General features: G+C 57.1%; 4 protein-coding genes across 4 annotated transcripts; all 4 read left to right on the forward strand.

Annotated features, from left to right (window-relative positions):
- Positions 1-33: 33 nt before the first annotated feature.
- Positions 34-4,394, forward strand: GGTG_01084 (cytosolic regulator Pianissimo; the record flags this gene model as incomplete). The annotated part of the gene is made up of 2 exons (XM_009218843.1): positions 34-1,013; positions 1,124-4,394. 2 exons carry the CDS (start codon positions 34-36, stop codon positions 4,392-4,394), a joined length of 4,251 nt encoding a protein of 1,416 aa, XP_009217107.1.
- Positions 4,395-5,489: 1,095 nt separating this feature from the next.
- Positions 5,490-7,809, forward strand: GGTG_01085 (hypothetical protein; the record flags this gene model as incomplete). Its single annotated transcript, XM_009218844.1, has 11 exons — positions 5,490-5,545; positions 5,642-5,909; positions 5,990-6,377; positions 6,449-6,608; positions 6,690-6,840; positions 6,907-6,972; positions 7,074-7,182; positions 7,266-7,284; positions 7,342-7,538; positions 7,604-7,683; positions 7,756-7,809. The coding sequence occupies 11 exons, from the start codon at positions 5,490-5,492 to the stop codon at positions 7,807-7,809; spliced, it is 1,548 nt and encodes a 515-aa protein (XP_009217108.1).
- A 294-nt stretch (positions 7,810-8,103) lies between these two features.
- On the forward strand, positions 8,104-11,691 carry GGTG_01086 (ATP-dependent RNA helicase DBP2). The gene is made up of 7 exons (XM_009218845.1): positions 8,104-8,512; positions 8,636-8,757; positions 8,829-9,803; positions 9,893-10,000; positions 10,542-10,670; positions 10,742-10,912; positions 11,010-11,691. The coding sequence occupies exons 1-7, from the start codon at positions 8,403-8,405 to the stop codon at positions 11,060-11,062; spliced, it is 1,668 nt and encodes a 555-aa protein (XP_009217109.1). The 5' UTR covers positions 8,104-8,402; the 3' UTR covers positions 11,063-11,691.
- A 2,593-nt stretch (positions 11,692-14,284) lies between these two features.
- Positions 14,285-16,514, forward strand: GGTG_01087 (hypothetical protein; the record flags this gene model as incomplete). The annotated part of the gene is made up of 6 exons (XM_009218846.1): positions 14,285-14,411; positions 14,518-14,635; positions 14,876-15,292; positions 15,538-15,796; positions 15,915-16,436; positions 16,500-16,514. 6 exons carry the CDS (start codon positions 14,285-14,287, stop codon positions 16,512-16,514), a joined length of 1,458 nt encoding a protein of 485 aa, XP_009217110.1.
- Positions 16,515-16,966: the final 452 nt, after the last annotated feature.

The raw sequence follows: 16,966 nt of genomic DNA on the forward strand, positions 1-16,966 counted from the left end.
GTTTGCCCCTCGGGGGACTTGTGCGGAGGACACATGGCCGGGCCATCGCCAATGCTGGGCGCATCCGCAACGCCCACACAAAAATCATTCGCGTCTCAGCCGACCCCGGGCCCCATCAGCCCGCTGAACACGCGCCCCAGCCTCGACCGCGATGCCCTGCTATCCCCCGCGGCTGGCGGCCCCAATGGCGCCTCCAGCGTCCGCCCTAGCACCTTGTCAACCTCCTCCGTGAGCTTCTCCTCGCGGGGCCTCTCAATGAATCAACTCACCGGCCCTGGCAGCTTCAGCTCCGATCTGCGTAGCCATGCCTCTGCCGTGTCCTCGCGTGCTGTCTCGAGAGGGGGCGAGGGGTATGGCGCCATGGACCGTTTGAACGAGGGCGAGGACGATGGCGCTGCCGAAAAAAACCTCGCCTCTCTCCGTGAGACCCTCAAGCGGGAGATCAAGATCAAAGAAGGTAGCGAGAACATGTTGGAGGCCCTCAACTCCAAGAAGGCCAAACAGGCCAAAGATCAGCGCCAGAGGGTCGAGGCCGAGCTCAAAGCATCCAACCAGAGGATCAGGCTCCTCACCGACAGGATAGCAGAGGCGGAGCAAAGCCGCACCACTCCCCTGACCCCTTCCCGGACACGCGCCGACGTCGTCTTTCAGAGCAGCACCGGTCTAAGATCGCCGAGGAGTGCTTCTCGCAGCGGGGCTGGCTCCGACCTCGACGAGCCCACCGAGTCTCCCACCTTCGCTCTGGCCGAGATCCTGCAAGCCCTCGAGGTCGATGGCATGAATCCTGCCTACTACGTCGGCCGAGCCAACAATCTTGTCGACCTGTTCAAGAGGCATCCCACTCTCAAATACGACCTGGTATGGTCTGTGTTCGGGTTGAGGACCCAGGCAATGCTGTTGAGCGACAGCAGGGAGGTTGTCGCGGCCAGCTACAGGATGACGAGATACGCCATATCCGACGTTTCGTCGCTCAAGAAAATCCGGACCCTCAACACCGACTACATTGTGGTCCAGTAAGGCTCCTCCTTGCACTGGGCTTTTGGCATTTGTCGCACAAGCTGGCCTTTGCTGCCGTCCTCCACATCGCTAACACTTGGGCCTTTGCTGTTTCTTCCCGCCATAGTTCCCTGAGCAAGGACCGCAAGGCAGACCTCGAGCGAGAGCAGGCGCTCAAGTTTGTTCGTGCATTCCTGGACGTCAAGGATGGGGTTCGAGAGCTCTCGAGAGCTGTTGTCCGCACAATTGCCGCGGTGGCGGAACAGCCCGAAGACAGGCTCCGTTCGATATGCCTCGAGACCCTGGCCGAGATCCTCATCAAGGATCCGCCACTTCTCGTAAGCTGCGGCGGCCTGGGGTCTCTGTCCGAAGCCATGGGAGACGGTTCCTACAAGTCGCCCGAGAGTCTCACAGGCGTGTTACTCTACCTCCTCGACTCCCCTCAGAGACGCAAGTACTTGAGACCTGGATATGAGCTTGAGGTTCTGTTCACCGTCTTCACAGACCAGTTCGTGGCCAACGAAAAACTCCTGAAGCAAAACTCCAGAGCCATCGCGACGGCCCTCAAGACCTGGTCCGGTCTCCTGGCTCTGTCCATGTACAACTTCAGGGCTGTCAGGTCTCTTGTGGGCAGCTTGGTGCTCCCAAGCGAGCCCATTCGGGAGTCGGTCGTGGAGTTGCTGTACTCGCTTTTGCGCATCAAATCACCGGCATGGGCAAGCTCATTCTTAGCTGGCCGGCGACTTACAACCTACGGTAGGGTAGCCAACCTGAAATCAGCACCGCTCAAAAGTCCGAGCAGTTATGTTGAAGACGACGCAGGGGAGCAGAACTTTGTGGAGCACTACACGGCGCTCCTATTGGCTATTTTCATCAAGAACGGGCTCCTTCCCGCCCTGCTAGGGCTAGTTAGGGACGCCGAGAGCCCGATGCTCAAGCGCAAGACCACGCTCCTCATCGGCGAAGTCCTGCGGCTCTCCAGCCGTCTGCTGCCGCCTTCGTGGAGCAACGAACTACAACTCCTCCCAGAGCTGTTCGCCGCTGCAGCGCGCTTCGACGAGGATGAGCACTTCATCGCCACCGGAATGGTGTACCAAATCAGTAGCATCAGCAAAACACTTCACCGCTCGTCGCCCTCGACCTGGTCCCCATCTGTCCCGTCGACCATCGAAACCGCCCTCGCGGCCGACGAGCAGCCGAGGACCAACACTTCGGCAAACTTGGATGACGCGACGTTCCGCCAGCTGCTCATCGAATCGGCTGTTCTCAGTAGCTCCAACTACAACAAGTGGAGGTGGGACGTGGTGCTGAGGATTATTGAAGGGCCCCTGACTAGCGGAAAACGACTCGAGGAGGCGCTCAAGGCGTCAAAGTTCGTCAAGCGCGTCGTCAATTTCTTCCGGCCCTTCAAGTACAAGTTCTCCGAGGTACCCAACACGCGAAACGCACAAAAGTACATCCGCGCCGGGTGCGCGCTCATGCACACATTCCTCCAGACACCCGAGGGTGTTCGCTACTTGATGGACAGCAAGCTGCTGCGACAGATAGCAGAATGCCTTGCCCAGTGCGACCCGACCAGCGGCATCTCTGCGCAGTTTCTCATGTTTTCCAAGGACCGTCTGTCAGACACCCTGCGCGGCGGCTACATCACCATGCTCGGCGTACTGAGCAGCGACCTCAAGGGCCTCCAAATGCTAGACCGGTGGCGTATTTTCAACATGATGTATCACATTGTCGACTTGAAGCAGCGGCCGGACATGGTCAAGCTGCTTCTCTCGAACCTAGACTACAGCCTACAAGGGCATCCGCGTGTGCTACTTTCCAAAGCCCTAACATCGGGCACCAAGGATATCAGGATACATGCCACCAACATCTTGCGCAAATACACGGCGGCGCCCAAGCACGCCAGCTCCGTCTTTGCGCAACCCACACCCTCGCAGAACATGGTCGACTTCAAGTGGGCCATCCAACTACTGGTGACACAGCTATACGACCCGGACGTGGAGGTCTGCGCCACCGCCGTCAAGATACTCGAGAAGGCATGCAACACAAAAGACTACCTAGAGTATCTCGTGGAGTGCCGTCCAGCCCTGGACCATTTGGGAGAGATTGGGGCACCACTTCTACTGCGCTTCCTGTCGAGCTCCATCGGATATCACTACTTGGACGGGTTGGACTATATCAGCAACGAGATGGACGATTGGTTCCTGGGGCGCAACGACTCGTACGTCGCCCTGATCGAGGCCAGTCTAGGGCGCGCATTCCTGGAGAGCACCGATGACCAAGCCGGTCGCATGAGCGTGTTGGACGAACCTGACGCCGACTCGGACGCGCATATCCCCCCGCACTTTTACCGCGAGCTTACGCGCACGCGCGAGGGATGTAAGCTGCTGGCGGACAAGGGCCACTTCGACGAGTTTGTGACCACGATCCGCGAGTACGGGATGCAGTCAGACGACGCCGAGATGATGGTCAAGGTCAAGGCCTGTCTGTGGGCCATCGGCAACGTCGGGTCCATGGAGCTTGGCGCACCCTTCCTCGAGAGCTGCGACGTGGTGGAGCACATTGTCAAAATCGCACAGGAGCATGAGATGCTGAGCCTGCGCGGCACCGCCTTCTTTGTGCTGGGGCTGATATCGCGCTCCATCCACGGGCTCGAGATACTTTCCGAACATGGATGGGATTCCAACACGAACATGCTGGGCGAGTCACTGGGCTTCTGTCTCCCCTCGGATCTGTCCAAGTTCTTCTCAGTGAAGCCATGGCGACACGAGACGCCGGCATCTATTCGGCTCCCGAGCAGTCAGAAGACGATACAGTCGGAGCCGCCAGCGATGCCCAACCGCCCGCGCTCCGAGTCGATAATAAGCGCGCTTGGGAGCGACGCCGGGCAGGACGCCAAGGTAGAGCTCGATACCGACCCGATGAACCAGCGCATCCTCGAGCTCGTCATCGACCTCGGCAACGTGGTGCTCTGGAAGCGGGCGATGCAGTCGCTCATGCAGTTGAAGCACCAGAAGAAGGCACCCGGCTTTCGCCAGCCCCGCGTTTTCTGCAAGGTCATGGCACTGCTCGAATGTCACCACTACCGGCTACCGTCACGCATGGTACTGGATCTGTTTGACAAGAGCGTGCTCCGGCGCGTCGTTTTTGAGGAGGACGGCGATGACGACCAAGTAGTCGAGGGGCAACCGACACGCGATGTAGAGGGAGAAAGACCACCACGCGAACGAGACACCGAGGACGAGGATAGTGACGACGACGAAGACGACGACGACGACGACGACGACGATGATGATGATGAGAGCTCAGATGATGAGGAGGAATATGACGACGACGGGCGCACTGAGAGGCAAAGAAGTATCAGCGACCCTCCTATACTAGCTAGCGCTTCATAAGCGCAGCTCCTTCCGAGATATCCATATCAAGGCCCCCCGGCAATATCACCATCACCCGTTGTGTCTTGAGATCTTTACTTCGTCGCTGTTCGGGAGGAGGCACTTCGATAAAGATGCGTCGTTGGTTAATATTATTTACGCCGCTCTCTTGCCGCTTTCTGTAAATGGCGTGTTGCCTGGTATGACAGGCTGCGTGGCATTCGGAGACATCGTATGGAGAGTTTCGAAAAGGTCAGCTATCGGTTCCATCGCTACCGAGCGAGGGCTCGCCAGACGATAATTTCGATCCCCTTGGGTTGGCGGCATTTCCATTTTCCCTGCTTCCCTTCGGAGCGGGGGTATTTCTCTTTTTCTTGGATTTGGTATTCCGAGGGCACAGGCGCGCTTTTGAGTCTTTTGAATCTCTGCTGTATTATTTCCGCCGTTACGTGTACCATTTTGAGGACATATTCGGTATCCTGACCTCGCGAGGATGGCAACTCTGATATCGACATTTACCTTTGCAAATCTGTCGCTGCTGTTTGGACTTCGGATAGGTCTTATCCTGGAGTGCCCATAGATGGTATATGGCGAGGACAATTCTAGACTGCACTAAGAAACTTGGATCAGCCCACATGATGCGCGAGATGCTCGGTAAGGTGGTAGGGTTCGTATTTATATCCCGCATCTAGTTGGCCTGCAGAGGCGTAGGTGTGCCACAGTGTGACTCAGACCAATGACATGGTGCATCCCCAAACGTCATCCAAGACCAGCATCTTGGGTCCTCAACGTACATTTGACATCAATCAACTGCGGCGATTTCGGGATGGACGGGCCTCGCATCGGGGGGTTCCGAAAATATCAAAAACAAAATAGGAAAGATAGATTGATTAAACCCAAATCACGAACGTAAACACAATAATCTACCCAGATAGCCAAGGAATCAGTGTGCCCCGCCTCCTTTATCGATCAACCACAACCGGAGTCCGGTTATCTTCCAGTCATCTATTCCATCCTCACAACTTTATCGACAGCAGCCCGCTTGATACCTTCGTCCACTGCCCAACAAACCATCTCAGATCGGCATCGTCGCATTTCTCTTCGGCAGTGGCAGTCATGTCCACCAAAGGGAGGGTCCTTGTAATCGCTGGCTCGGACAGCTCCGGCGGCGCGTTCGTAAATCCCTCCATACAGGTGGCTCATGCTACCACTCAAGGATGTAGTAGCATCATACATCCTGTAGGAAGGTGCTAACATGCATCCGGCAGCGGACTCGAGGCCGACCAGAAAGTGCTCGCGGCCCACGGCTGCTATGCCATGACGGCGACGACGGCCCTGACGGCCCAAAACACCAAGGGGGTCGTCGACATCTTCCATATCTCCCCGGAGTTCGTGCGGAAGCAGATAGATGCCTGTTTCGACGACATCGGCGTCGACGTCGTCAAGACGGGCATGCTCGCGTCCGTCGAGGCCATCGAGATGGTGGCCGAGGCGCTCCGGACGCGGGACGTGTCGGGAAAGCTGGTCGTGGACCCCGTGCGTGCTCACCACCACCGCAGTGGCGGACGGCCCGCGCGCCGCCCCCTTTTCCGTTTGCTCACTCTCGCGCCTTGCAGGTCATGGTTGCCACGTCCGGGGCACAGCTGCTGCCCCCGACGGCGGCGTCGCAGCTCACGGCGCTCATCCTCCCGCAGACCACACTGCTCACCCCGAACATCCCCGAGGCCAGCCTCCTCCTCACGAGGTCCGGCCAGGAGCCGCCGGCCGTCAAGACCGTGGGCGATATGGAGGTCATCGGCCGTGCTCTCCAAGGTCTCGGCCCCGACTGGGTCCTGGTCAAGGGCGGCCACGCACCCCTGGGCAAGGACTACACTGTCGTCGAGAACCCCGATGATCGCCGCATCGTCGTCGACGTCCTCGTCGGCCCTTGGAACCAGGTGCTCAAGATCGAGTCTGCGTACCAAAACTCCAGACACACGCACGGCACTGGCTGCTCGCTAGCGTGTGGGTGTCCTATCTGCTGTCCCATCTACTTTTCTCACTTGTCCAGAAATCTGACGGTGTGATCTGAGCAGCTGCCGTTGCGGCAAACCTCGCCAACGGCATGGAGATGCCTCGCGCGGTCAAGGCTGCATGCAGGTACATCGAGGCCGCCATCAAGGCCGCGCCTGGTCTTGGCCAAGGAAACGGGCCCTTGGGCCACTTCCACTCGCTGTCGATTCAGCCGTTCGCGCTGTATGTTCAGTCCGACCCGAAGTGGCACCAGGCCCGTGGTTAACCTGCCCTGCTGATACCATTTGACTCTGCTGGAAAAAGTGGCAACTTCATCGAGTACCTCCTGGAGCGTCCGGACGTGGCGCCGCTGTGGCAAAGATACACCCGGCATCCCTTCGTCATGGGACTTGGCGATGCCAGTCTGCCCCTTGAATCCTTCAAATCGTATCTGGTCCAGGACTATCTTTACCTGGTGAGAAAGCCAAGAACGGATGTGCTAGGAAGGTGATTATATCTGACACAAACCCTCCCACACAAGATCCAGTTCGCTCGGGCCAACTCTCTGGCCGCCTACAAGGCTGCAAACATGAAAGACATAGCTGCCGTACGTACCAAACCCAGCCTCCTGATATCCTGGAATTAAGATGTTGCATAGCCTCATAGCTATAGTAGGCACTCTAACACTTTCCAACTTTTCTGTTGAAGTCCGCTGCTATCGTCCTTCATATCGACCGTGAAACTCGGCTGCACCTGGAGTACTGCAAGAGCTTCGGGCTACTGCGGGAGGACATTGAGCGGGCAGAGGAGCATCCGAGTTAGTTACCGAACTGGGAAACGCGGAGGCCCCCCTGGAGCTGCTGAGACCAAAGCTGACCAAAGAACCGTCTTCAACGACAGCCTGCACTGCTTACAGCAGGTATGTTGATGCCTGTTTATTTGTTGCTTGTTTCGGCTGACCCGTCCGCAACTTCAGATACATTCTCGACGTGGGGCACTCCTCGGATTGGCTTGCTCTGCAGGTGGCTCTGGCGCCTTGCCTCCTGGGCTACGGCGCCATCGCCCAACATCTCCATGCCGACCAAAACTCTAAGAGAGAAGGGAATCCGTACTGGTCCTGGATCCAGAACTACGTCGCCGACGACTACGTGCTGGCCGTCAAAACAGGCTCAGGTAGGCAGGCCCACGCATAAGCGCCAGATACTCATGTCTTGAACGCAAGGCTGACCTCTTTTCAGAGCTGCTGGAACGCCACGCGATACAGCAGTCGCCGACCAGGGTCGAAGAACTGGTGCAGGTGTTCAAGCACGCTGTCAAGGTTTGAATTTTCTCAGGCTGTCAGCTAGACTCCCTTGTGAGTGTTTTTATACTAAACATAGCACTCTTGTAGATGGAGATTGCGTTCTGGGAGATGTTTCCGTCCTCGCCTGCGACGGGGGTGTGATTACAGCGATGTTCATGAGAATCACGTGTCAATTGGCATGGACAGGCTAGTTCTTCAGCCTCACAATCAGAGGGCGAGTCATGGCGGACGGGACTTGGACAAGCCGATAAGATACCAGCTGTGGCTAGTGTGCATGGCCCACTGCGGGCCCAGGCCGTGTCTAATAGGAACCAACGAATCTAGTGGATGCAAACCTTGAGACCCATATCGGATGGAGCCTGAAGGGTGCCCCAGGGAAAGAAAAAAAAATCCAAGGCAGTTAACTTCCTCCGCCACTTCTGCAGTCGCTTATTTCCAATTTCCTCATCAACATCCATCACCTTCCTTTTCTCCCCAGGGCTGTGCAACCACGTCAACCAGGACATCTGCGGCCTATTCTCATCTGAATTTAGAATCGCTCCCAAATCCACCACAGTTCTCTGATACAGGCCATCTTCGCTACTGCAATCGGACGCGCGAGATTTCGCTGTCGGGTCGGACGCGAACGTTTGCCTGGTGTCTTTCTTTTTCTTCTTTCTTCCGCCCTCATCGTACCAACGACGCAGGCGGCTCTTTACCACCTTGATTAAAATCGCCACCTAATACCCAACACAATGTCTTACGGCGGCGGCGGATACGGCGGATCGCGCGGTGGTGGTGGCGGCGGCGGCGGCGGCTACTCTAATGGAGGCGGTTACGACCGCGGCAACGGAAACTCGTACGGGTACGGTCACCCCCCATCGCACTCTGGATTGCCATAATGGCGCGCGCCGATTCCGATGGTCTCTCCATCGTGGTCGGTCGCGTTCGATGCCTGATAGATGCTAACATGTCATGCTGGCTACAGAGGCGGCTCCAACGGATACGGAGGCGGTGGTGGTGGCTACGGCGGCGGAGGCGGCGGCTTTGGCGGCGGCGGTGGTGACCGCATGTCCAACCTCGGCGCGGGACTGCAGAAGCAGGAGTGGGGTGAGTCTTCAATCGCGTCCTCCTCCTTGACACACGCGTCTCGACAAACATTTGACTAACCGTGCCCCCAGACCTGAACACCATGCCCAAGTTCGAGAAGTCCTTCTACAAGGAGGACGATGCTGTCGCCAAGCGCTCCGCTGCTGAGGTTGACAAGTTTCGTCGCGACCACGCCATGACCACGTTCGGTACCGACATCCCCAAGCCGGTCGAGACTTTCGACGAGGCCGGTTTCCCCCGATACGTCATGGATGAGGTCAAGGCCCAGGGCTTCCCTGCGCCCACGGCCATCCAGTCCCAAGGCTGGCCCATGGCCCTGAGCGGTCGTGATGTCGTCGGTATTGCCGAGACCGGCTCGGGCAAGACACTTACGTACTGTCTCCCTGCCATCGTTCACATCAACGCCCAGCCGCTCCTGGCTCCCGGTGACGGCCCCATCGTCCTTGTCCTAGCTCCTACCCGTGAGCTTGCTGTTCAGATCCAGACCGAGATCACCAAGTTTGGAAAGTCGTCCCGCATTCGCAACACGTGTGTCTACGGCGGTGTCCCCAAGGGCCCCCAGGCGCGCGACCTTGCGCGCGGTGTCGAGGTCTGCATTGCCACACCTGGTCGCCTGATCGACATGCTGGAATCCGGAAGGACCAACCTCCGTCGTGTCACGTACCTGGTCCTTGACGAGGCTGATCGCATGCTTGACATGGGTTTCGAGCCCCAGATCCGCAAGATCATTGGCCAGATTCGTCCCGACCGTCAGACTCTCATGTGGTCGGCTACCTGGCCCAAGGAGGTCCGCAACCTCGCGTCCGACTTCCTCAACGACTTCATCCAGGTCAACATCGGATCCATGGACCTGTCTGCCAACCACCGCATCACCCAGATCGTCGAGGTCGTCTCAGAGTCTGAGAAGCGCGACCGCATGATCAGGCACATGGAGAAGGTCATGGACAACAAGGAGAGCGCCAACAAGATTCTCATCTTCGTCGGAACGAAGCGTGTGGCAGACGAGATTACTAGGTTCCTTCGTCAGGATGGCTGGCCCGCACTCTGTGAGTACCACTTCTTCCCAAGTTCTCTTATTATGTGACCTTGGGTTATATCTTGGTCTGTTTTGCTGACAATATGCACACAAACACAGCCATCCATGGCGACAAGCAGCAGAACGAGCGCGACTGGGTCTTGGACCAGTTCAAGACCGGCAAGAGCCCCATCATGGTTGCCACCGACGTCGCGTCGCGTGGTATCGGTATGTATCTTTACCCCCGTCCCCGCGACCACAGGTCGTGCCCCGACACGCATCGCCTTTGCCCCTCGTGTGGCAACTTCCAGCATATATCTGCTGTGCTTTACTCTTTATGTCTAGGGGCTCTCTTGATTGCGCGAATTTGCTTGACCTCAGTGTCGCTCCGGTCAGGGAGAGTGGAGTCTTGGATCCGTGTCGTAGCACCAGCAGTGAGCGTGACTTGCTGCTACGCTACGGTCGTGGTTCTTCACTTGTGCCTCTTTTCCTTGCACGGCACAAGCGTAGAACCGGCATCTCTTGGTTTCTCATCAAGCTGTCTCCAAGATTCCCCAAGGCCCAAGGACCCCGGAGAGCAACCGTGGACAGTATTCCCGGCAAACACTTCCGCAAACGGATAGCCCATCTGCCAGGAGATGAAAGTACCAAAAGATGCCAGCAGTGAACATATCTAGCTCCGCACATATGTTCCTGGGCCCATGCTGGGGCGTTGCTATACACACCCCTTCACTTCTGACTGCTAACCATGACAACCTCGGACCAAAAGACGTGCGCAACATTACCCATGTGCTCAACTATGACTACCCCAATAACTCGGAGGATTACATTCACCGTATTGGCAGGACTGGTCGTGCGGGAGCCAAGGGAACCGCCATTACCTTTTTTACCTCTGATAGTGAGTTGCTCCCCTCCTCAACTGACGTGCGAACTTGAGGCACATTCTGACACAGACCCAACTCCCCGCAGACTCTAAGCAGGCTCGCGACCTCTTGGGAGTCCTCCAGGAGGCCAAGCAGGAAATCGACCCCCGCCTTGCCGATATGGCGAGGTACGGCGGCGGCGGCGGTGGTGGCCGGTACGGTGGTTACCGTGGCCGCGGCGGTGGTGGTGGTGGTGGTGGCGGCCGTCACGGTGGTGGTGAGTTTACCCAGCGGTTTCTCCCTTGATTGCTTGCCCCATCTTCCGCAACTATGTTCGTCGTCGCTCTTTCCACTAACCCCGTTTCTATCAATAGGTGGCGGTGGCGGCGCCAACTCTCTCCCCATGGGCGGCAACCGTCGCTGGTAGGCTCCTGTTTGTCCCAGATGCCTGCACAACATGATGATGACGCCTCGTGTCATCTCTCCGTCCCATTGGCATCTACCAAATCCGACACTGTTTTCTCTCCGGCGTTCTTGTAGAAAAAGGGTTATCGGCTTTAGACGGTGGTATCATGGAAGCACCAACACAACATTCGGAACGACCTGTTTCGTCGTTTTGTCTTGTTCTTTCCTTTTCTCTTACCCCTTGTTTTCATTTGTACAAACCATCATCCTCCTGCGTTTGCCTTTTACACCGCCCACTTTGTTGGTTCACATCACATCACATCCCAAGCCGCCTCGCTTTGCTCACCACGACACAATCAGTCGTGAACAGTTCGCGGGCTGAGTTCAACTGCACCGCCTTCCAGGCCATGCCGCTCGCATAGCGAACGGTAGGTAAGCAGCTAGTCATGCCTTTGATGTCACGGCCTTGAGCTGTCGAACAATGCAATGGGCGGGCGAGCGAGCCAGATTGAGAATGGAAGACGAGGAACTTGATACACATGCACGACGAAGGGGCTATACTTGAGATGGCCCATACCTTGGTAGTTGTTAGAGTAGCTGTCCAAAGGCATGGACCATGTACTGCCTCATTTAATGCAACGGTTGAACACGTTTCTATGGTCATGTGTCTTTTTTGCTAAATGAAGGGTCCAAGAAGCGGTCTCTTGGCCGGACCCTGTGATAACGTGGTCTTTATGACGATCTCGCCGTGTCAACACTACTCAGGTCACTAATGTCCCGTTGCTGACGACAGCTGGACCGGCGGCGAAGACTTCCCCACGCGCTACCCACGGCGTCTTTGTCTCGTCCCTCTCTCGGCCGGCAACCGACATGCAGAGCCACCACTTGGCTCTCACGCGGTGAGGTGAGTGGCTGGCTAGCATCAAGGACAAGACGGGAGGGCGGGTTTGGGCCCCCATCCATCCATCCATCCATCCAATCCAACCCATCCATCCAACCCATCCATTCATCCATCCATCTCCGCCCCTCAGCAGCGCAAGGGTGGGCCTGGCCACCACCCCCTATCCGGGCGTGATTGGACGCGGACTGCTCTCCGTGCTTTTTTGTGGCAGCCGCTTGTGCGGAAAGAGGAAGGGGCGATGGGGGAACTAACGAATAGGAGGTGGGGGGAGAGGACGCATCTCTCCGGCCCCCCTTTTGGCGTGAGCCAACCACCCCTTTTCGCTCGCGGTGGTTTACTATTCTGCATGCTGTCTACGTTGCCTAGGTGTGGCACATGCCTACCACGTATGTTCTCATGGTCTGACCGAGAGTAAATGAGACGAGGAAGGAGAGAGAGAGAGAGAGAGAGAGAGAGAGAGAGAGAAAAAAGGTACCTAACTCTTTGCCAATCTTGAGCCTTTTCAGCCATCTCCTGAGCTAGTCGTGGCTAGCTCGGTGGGGACGGGTGGGACGGATACGGGAAAGTGACAGAAGAAGACAAGGAAATAGACAAATAAAGATGTGGAGGAGGACGTGGTGCTAACCTGAATACATATGGCAGCTAACAAGAACAAGGCCTGGCGGCGATAGGGGGGAGGGGTGTGCATGTGTGTGTGTGTGTGGGCAGGCGGGTGGGCGGATGGGCAGATGGTGGAAATCATCCACAAGACACGTTCAGCCCTGCCCTGCACGTTTGCCTCATTGTTGGTTTGTTTGATTCAGGGGCGGCGCGGCAGCCGCGGGAGTTGCGCTCTTCCCCTCGCTTTTTGTTGTTGTTGTTTGCAGTCTCTCCCGGTCTTCGTATGTGTGTGTGTGTGTTTACTCCCCTCCATTCCTGTTTATGCCTCGTGGCTGTAACAGTGTTGGTCCATCGAGGCTCTGTGCGTCCCTCCCGCTGCTGAGCGTGTGGATGGAATGGGCTGGTTGGTGGTGGTGTGCGTATGTGGGTGAGAGTGCGAGAGAGAGCGAGCGGGTTGTGCTTGCGTGCCCTCGTCTCCCCCCAGAACATGGACGGCCTTGTTGCCTCGTTGGCTACGCCTCGTGGTGTTTTTGCCCCGTCCCCACCCCCTGGCTCCCTCACATGCACTGTCACCCTTCTCGTCACAGGGCACGACTCTCTCGCCCGAAAGAGAGCGAGGAAGAAAAAGAGACTAGCAGGAACGCCATGGGGCCCAGTAATCAGCAGCCAGGATTCGTTAGGCTTTTCTCTGGGCGGGGAGGGGACGCCATCCATCCTCCCGCCCCAGGATTTGCCCTGGGATGGTAGTGGTGGTGGTCCTCATGTCCGCCCGCCAAACACACACACACACACAAGGGGTGGCCTCCGACTTAGCGGCTGCTCCTTTCCCCTGCGGTTGGCTGGACGCGCTGGGCAGTCCATTTTCTACGCCAGGAGAATAAGGTTTGGCAGGGGGTCAGAAAGCGGAAAGCACACGCCGAGAAGGATGAAGCAAAAGCAGCGCGCGCTGGGTTGAGGGCATTCCTAGGCGGGTTTGGGTGTGTGGGTGTGGGAAGGCTACCCTCTCCTGATGCGCACAAGCATTTCCCACGCTCCTCTTTTCTTGGTTTCGTGCCGTTTCCGCGTTTGTGTGTAATCTCTCGCTGGCGAGAAAGTGTGTGTGTGTGTGTGTTTGCGAGCGCGCGACCTCGTGTCCGCATTCGGTGGAGAAGGAGGCCGTGTATGTGTTCTTGCCGCTGCTAGATATACAGACAGGTCGATGACGCTTTGTTGATTAGTTTCCTAGCGGCGGCTGTTGCTGCTGCTGCTGCTGCCCGTACGACTAAAAGATGACAACCGATGCCTGGGCCTCCTTTCCTCCTCCATGATCGCCCACGACATGCAGTTCATGTCGGCCCCCCCGGCGACACGATGGGCGAACAAGCATAGGCAGACAGGCAGGTAGGCACCTAGCCGCCCGGCACTTGCCGGCTGGCCCGTCGTCACGTACTCGTATGGAAGCAAGATTTTCACTACGGCATGCCGATCAGGAGGGATGCAAAAGTTTTCAACATGGGGTTTCACATGCAAGGTTTCATGGCAAGGCCATCACCCTCCATCTTTCTCGTCGAGAAGGGGGTTTGTTGGCAGCAAAAAAGACGAGGGGCGTCTTGGGGCCTGACCGCTTGAGCAGACCAGACCAAGGAGGTGAGAGGAGGAGAGAGAGTGTGTGCGTGTGTGTGAGCAGACTGTGTTTGTGTGTGTGTGTGCGTGTGTGGAGGTGGAGGAGGCGCTGAATGCGCGGGCACCACAGACGCACATGCCATGTCCGGACAGCAGCAACAGCAGCAGCGACGGCGGCAACAACATTGCGATCACCCATTCATCATGCTGCGGCAACAGCGGCATCTGAGCGGCACCCCTCGCGCGCGCGCGCCCTCGTACCCACCACGTAGGTAACCCATGGGGGCGGATCATTGTCGTTCCCATGCTGATCCTTTCCCGAGGGGGTCTGGTCCAGAAACCTTTTTTGACCCCCCTCTGGCTGGCCAACCAAGGTGCCCTCCTGCTCTTGCGTGGCTCTAGGGCCGGTGAGCTAGGGCGTATTCGCAAGGGGAAGGGAGAGAATACGGCCGTCGTGTCATTATTGGTTTTCGCGGCCACGTTGGCACCAATGTTTTTTTTTCTTCCTTCCTTGTTTATTTCTTGCCTTTTCGGCTGGACAGCGCTGATTTGGACGTGATATCACAGCCAATCCCTGACCAACCGGGTAGTCCGCGCGTCTCGGCGGCGGCCCAAATGCCAACAAGGGGCGGTCAACGTGATGGGAACATCTCTCGGTGGCTGACGCCTCCATTTCTTTTCCGGTGCACGGGCGAAGGAGACGAGTTGACAGCTGCAAAGAATCCGCACAAGGCAGCGAGAAAGCCCTTGGCCTGGACGCACGCTGTGTTGGATCGACTGTGCGGCGGCAGCAGGTGAAGGCGGCAAGGCGGGCAGGTGCCTCGCCCTAACCCACGACCACTACCCATCCATCCGTCATCTCTTTGGACTTTTTCCCACTGTGGATTCCCCCCCTCTCCCTGCGTTCGCTGTTCCCACCCCCCCTGCCTCGGGGACAGGCCTCCAAGTTGATGCTGTCCGGCTGGCTGGCCTGAGACCGGCAGGCCGGCAGGCCGGCAGGCAGCAAGCAGATCATCAGGTTGGTCTCAGCAACCTGCTACGTGACGGTGTGCAGGGCAGGCGTCTATTGGCTTCGCGTCGAGAGCGCAGGAGACCTGGCTGGACTTTTGGTGGTGACGGCGCTCATGTTGGAGCCGCCATCACGTGCAGGTCAGTCGCTGCAGCTCCCGTCTCAGTTGGGTTGCACATGCAACTCGGAGTATCCTCCGCTAGAGCTAGGGAGGTGGCTAGCGATGTACCATCCGGCTCCATGCCTCCGGGGAATTGATAAAGCACAGGCTAGCCGTGCTGCCTGCTGTCCCTGGGGGCACTTGGGCATGATACACAAATCTGGGGGAGGGGGAACGCGATGCTAGAGACAAAAGAGAGTCTAGGGGGGCTGACCCACTGCCTAGAAGGGACCTAGGAAGGAACCGATCTAGGGAGGAAGCTGAGGAACCCAAGGGGCCTGTGAAGGGTCCTCGGTTTGATAGTATCCCCTTGATAGCATCCCCGGCTGTCGAGCTGCTCCAGCCTGGTGGTTCTGGTATTCAATTCTGCGACGGAGCGTGGTATTATTTAACTGTATGGATCCAAATATCGATGGAGAGCGACAGGAAAAGAAACGAAAAAATTATCAACCCCAAGATTCAAGGAGAATTCCCCGATTTGGATGTGTGTCCGAGGAGTTGCTTTGACTCAAAATGTGCCGAAGCCGCCCCACGAACGACCCAGCCTGGCGGGTCCGAGGGGGAGAATGAGGGATGAAGAAGAAGAAAAAGAAAAAAAAAAGGTCAAATCCAACAATTGTCGACAATCAGAAAATGAAGACGCTAGGTGGTTCAGCCCAAGTCTAGAATGGATGGGATGTTGGGTGCGGGGACAAGCGTGTGCGCACACCACCACCACTACCACAACCACAACCACCACCGCCCGCACCATTCTGGACAAGCTTATTGCCGAGAGAGACACAGGCTGGGGCGGGTTCGAGGCACGGCCGGTCGACGCGATGCAACGTCAATGCGTGTTGGATGGAGTTGGTGCTAGGCAGCAAGCGACATGGGGTCGCGCTGCTGGCTCTTCCAGGCTTGGCTCATGCTTTTTTTTTTTTTCTCGCCCTCCGCTATTTTCAGTGGCTGGGGTGATTTCGCAGCATGCCTGGGCTTGGGTGTCTGCCAGGGCAGGGGCTGGGGGATGGATGGGCAATCACGGGCAGGGGCTGGCAGGCACGCAGGGCAGGAGCAACGCAACGCAGCAGAAACGTACCTGCTCGAGCAATCAATCCAAGTCTTGCTCAATGATCAGATGCGCACAGGTAAGGGGTCACTTGTGCGCGTACAGACAGTGACTAGCAGGATGACATGTATGTGCTTCACAGCGCGTGATTAAATGAGATAAAATAAAATAAAATCAATCCGGGACATGGAACCAACGACAAGAAAAGACACACACACGACAGCTGAGCAGGATCGCCCCGGAGAGGAGGGAGGGGGGCCGAGCTGTTACCCCTCGGGCGCTTGAGTGGTCCCGACAGTCTGGTGAAAGACCCATGTGTCGCCCAAATAAACTCGTTGGTTGTTGCCAGCAAAGGCCTAGCCTCCTAGCCTACATTGGGCTAATCAGCACGCGGGGGACAACCTGCCGCCTGCGTTTTTTTCTTTTTTTTTCTTTTTTTTTTTTTTGCTGGGAAACCCACATGCCATTCCGCGGCTGTCCGCTGGTCGCCGGTCGGTCGGCTGACCCGAATGCGGTCTGCAGTGCGGGTCGTCGGGAAGTCGGCGATGTGAAGAAAAGAGAGACAAAAGAGAAGAAGACAAGATTAAAAAAAAATTAAAAAAGAAAATC

The sequence above is a fragment of the Gaeumannomyces tritici genome, assembly GCF_000145635.1.
Source record: "Gaeumannomyces tritici R3-111a-1 unplaced genomic scaffold supercont2.1, whole genome shotgun sequence".
In the NCBI taxonomy this organism is placed as follows: domain Eukaryota; kingdom Fungi; phylum Ascomycota; class Sordariomycetes; order Magnaporthales; family Magnaporthaceae; genus Gaeumannomyces; species Gaeumannomyces tritici.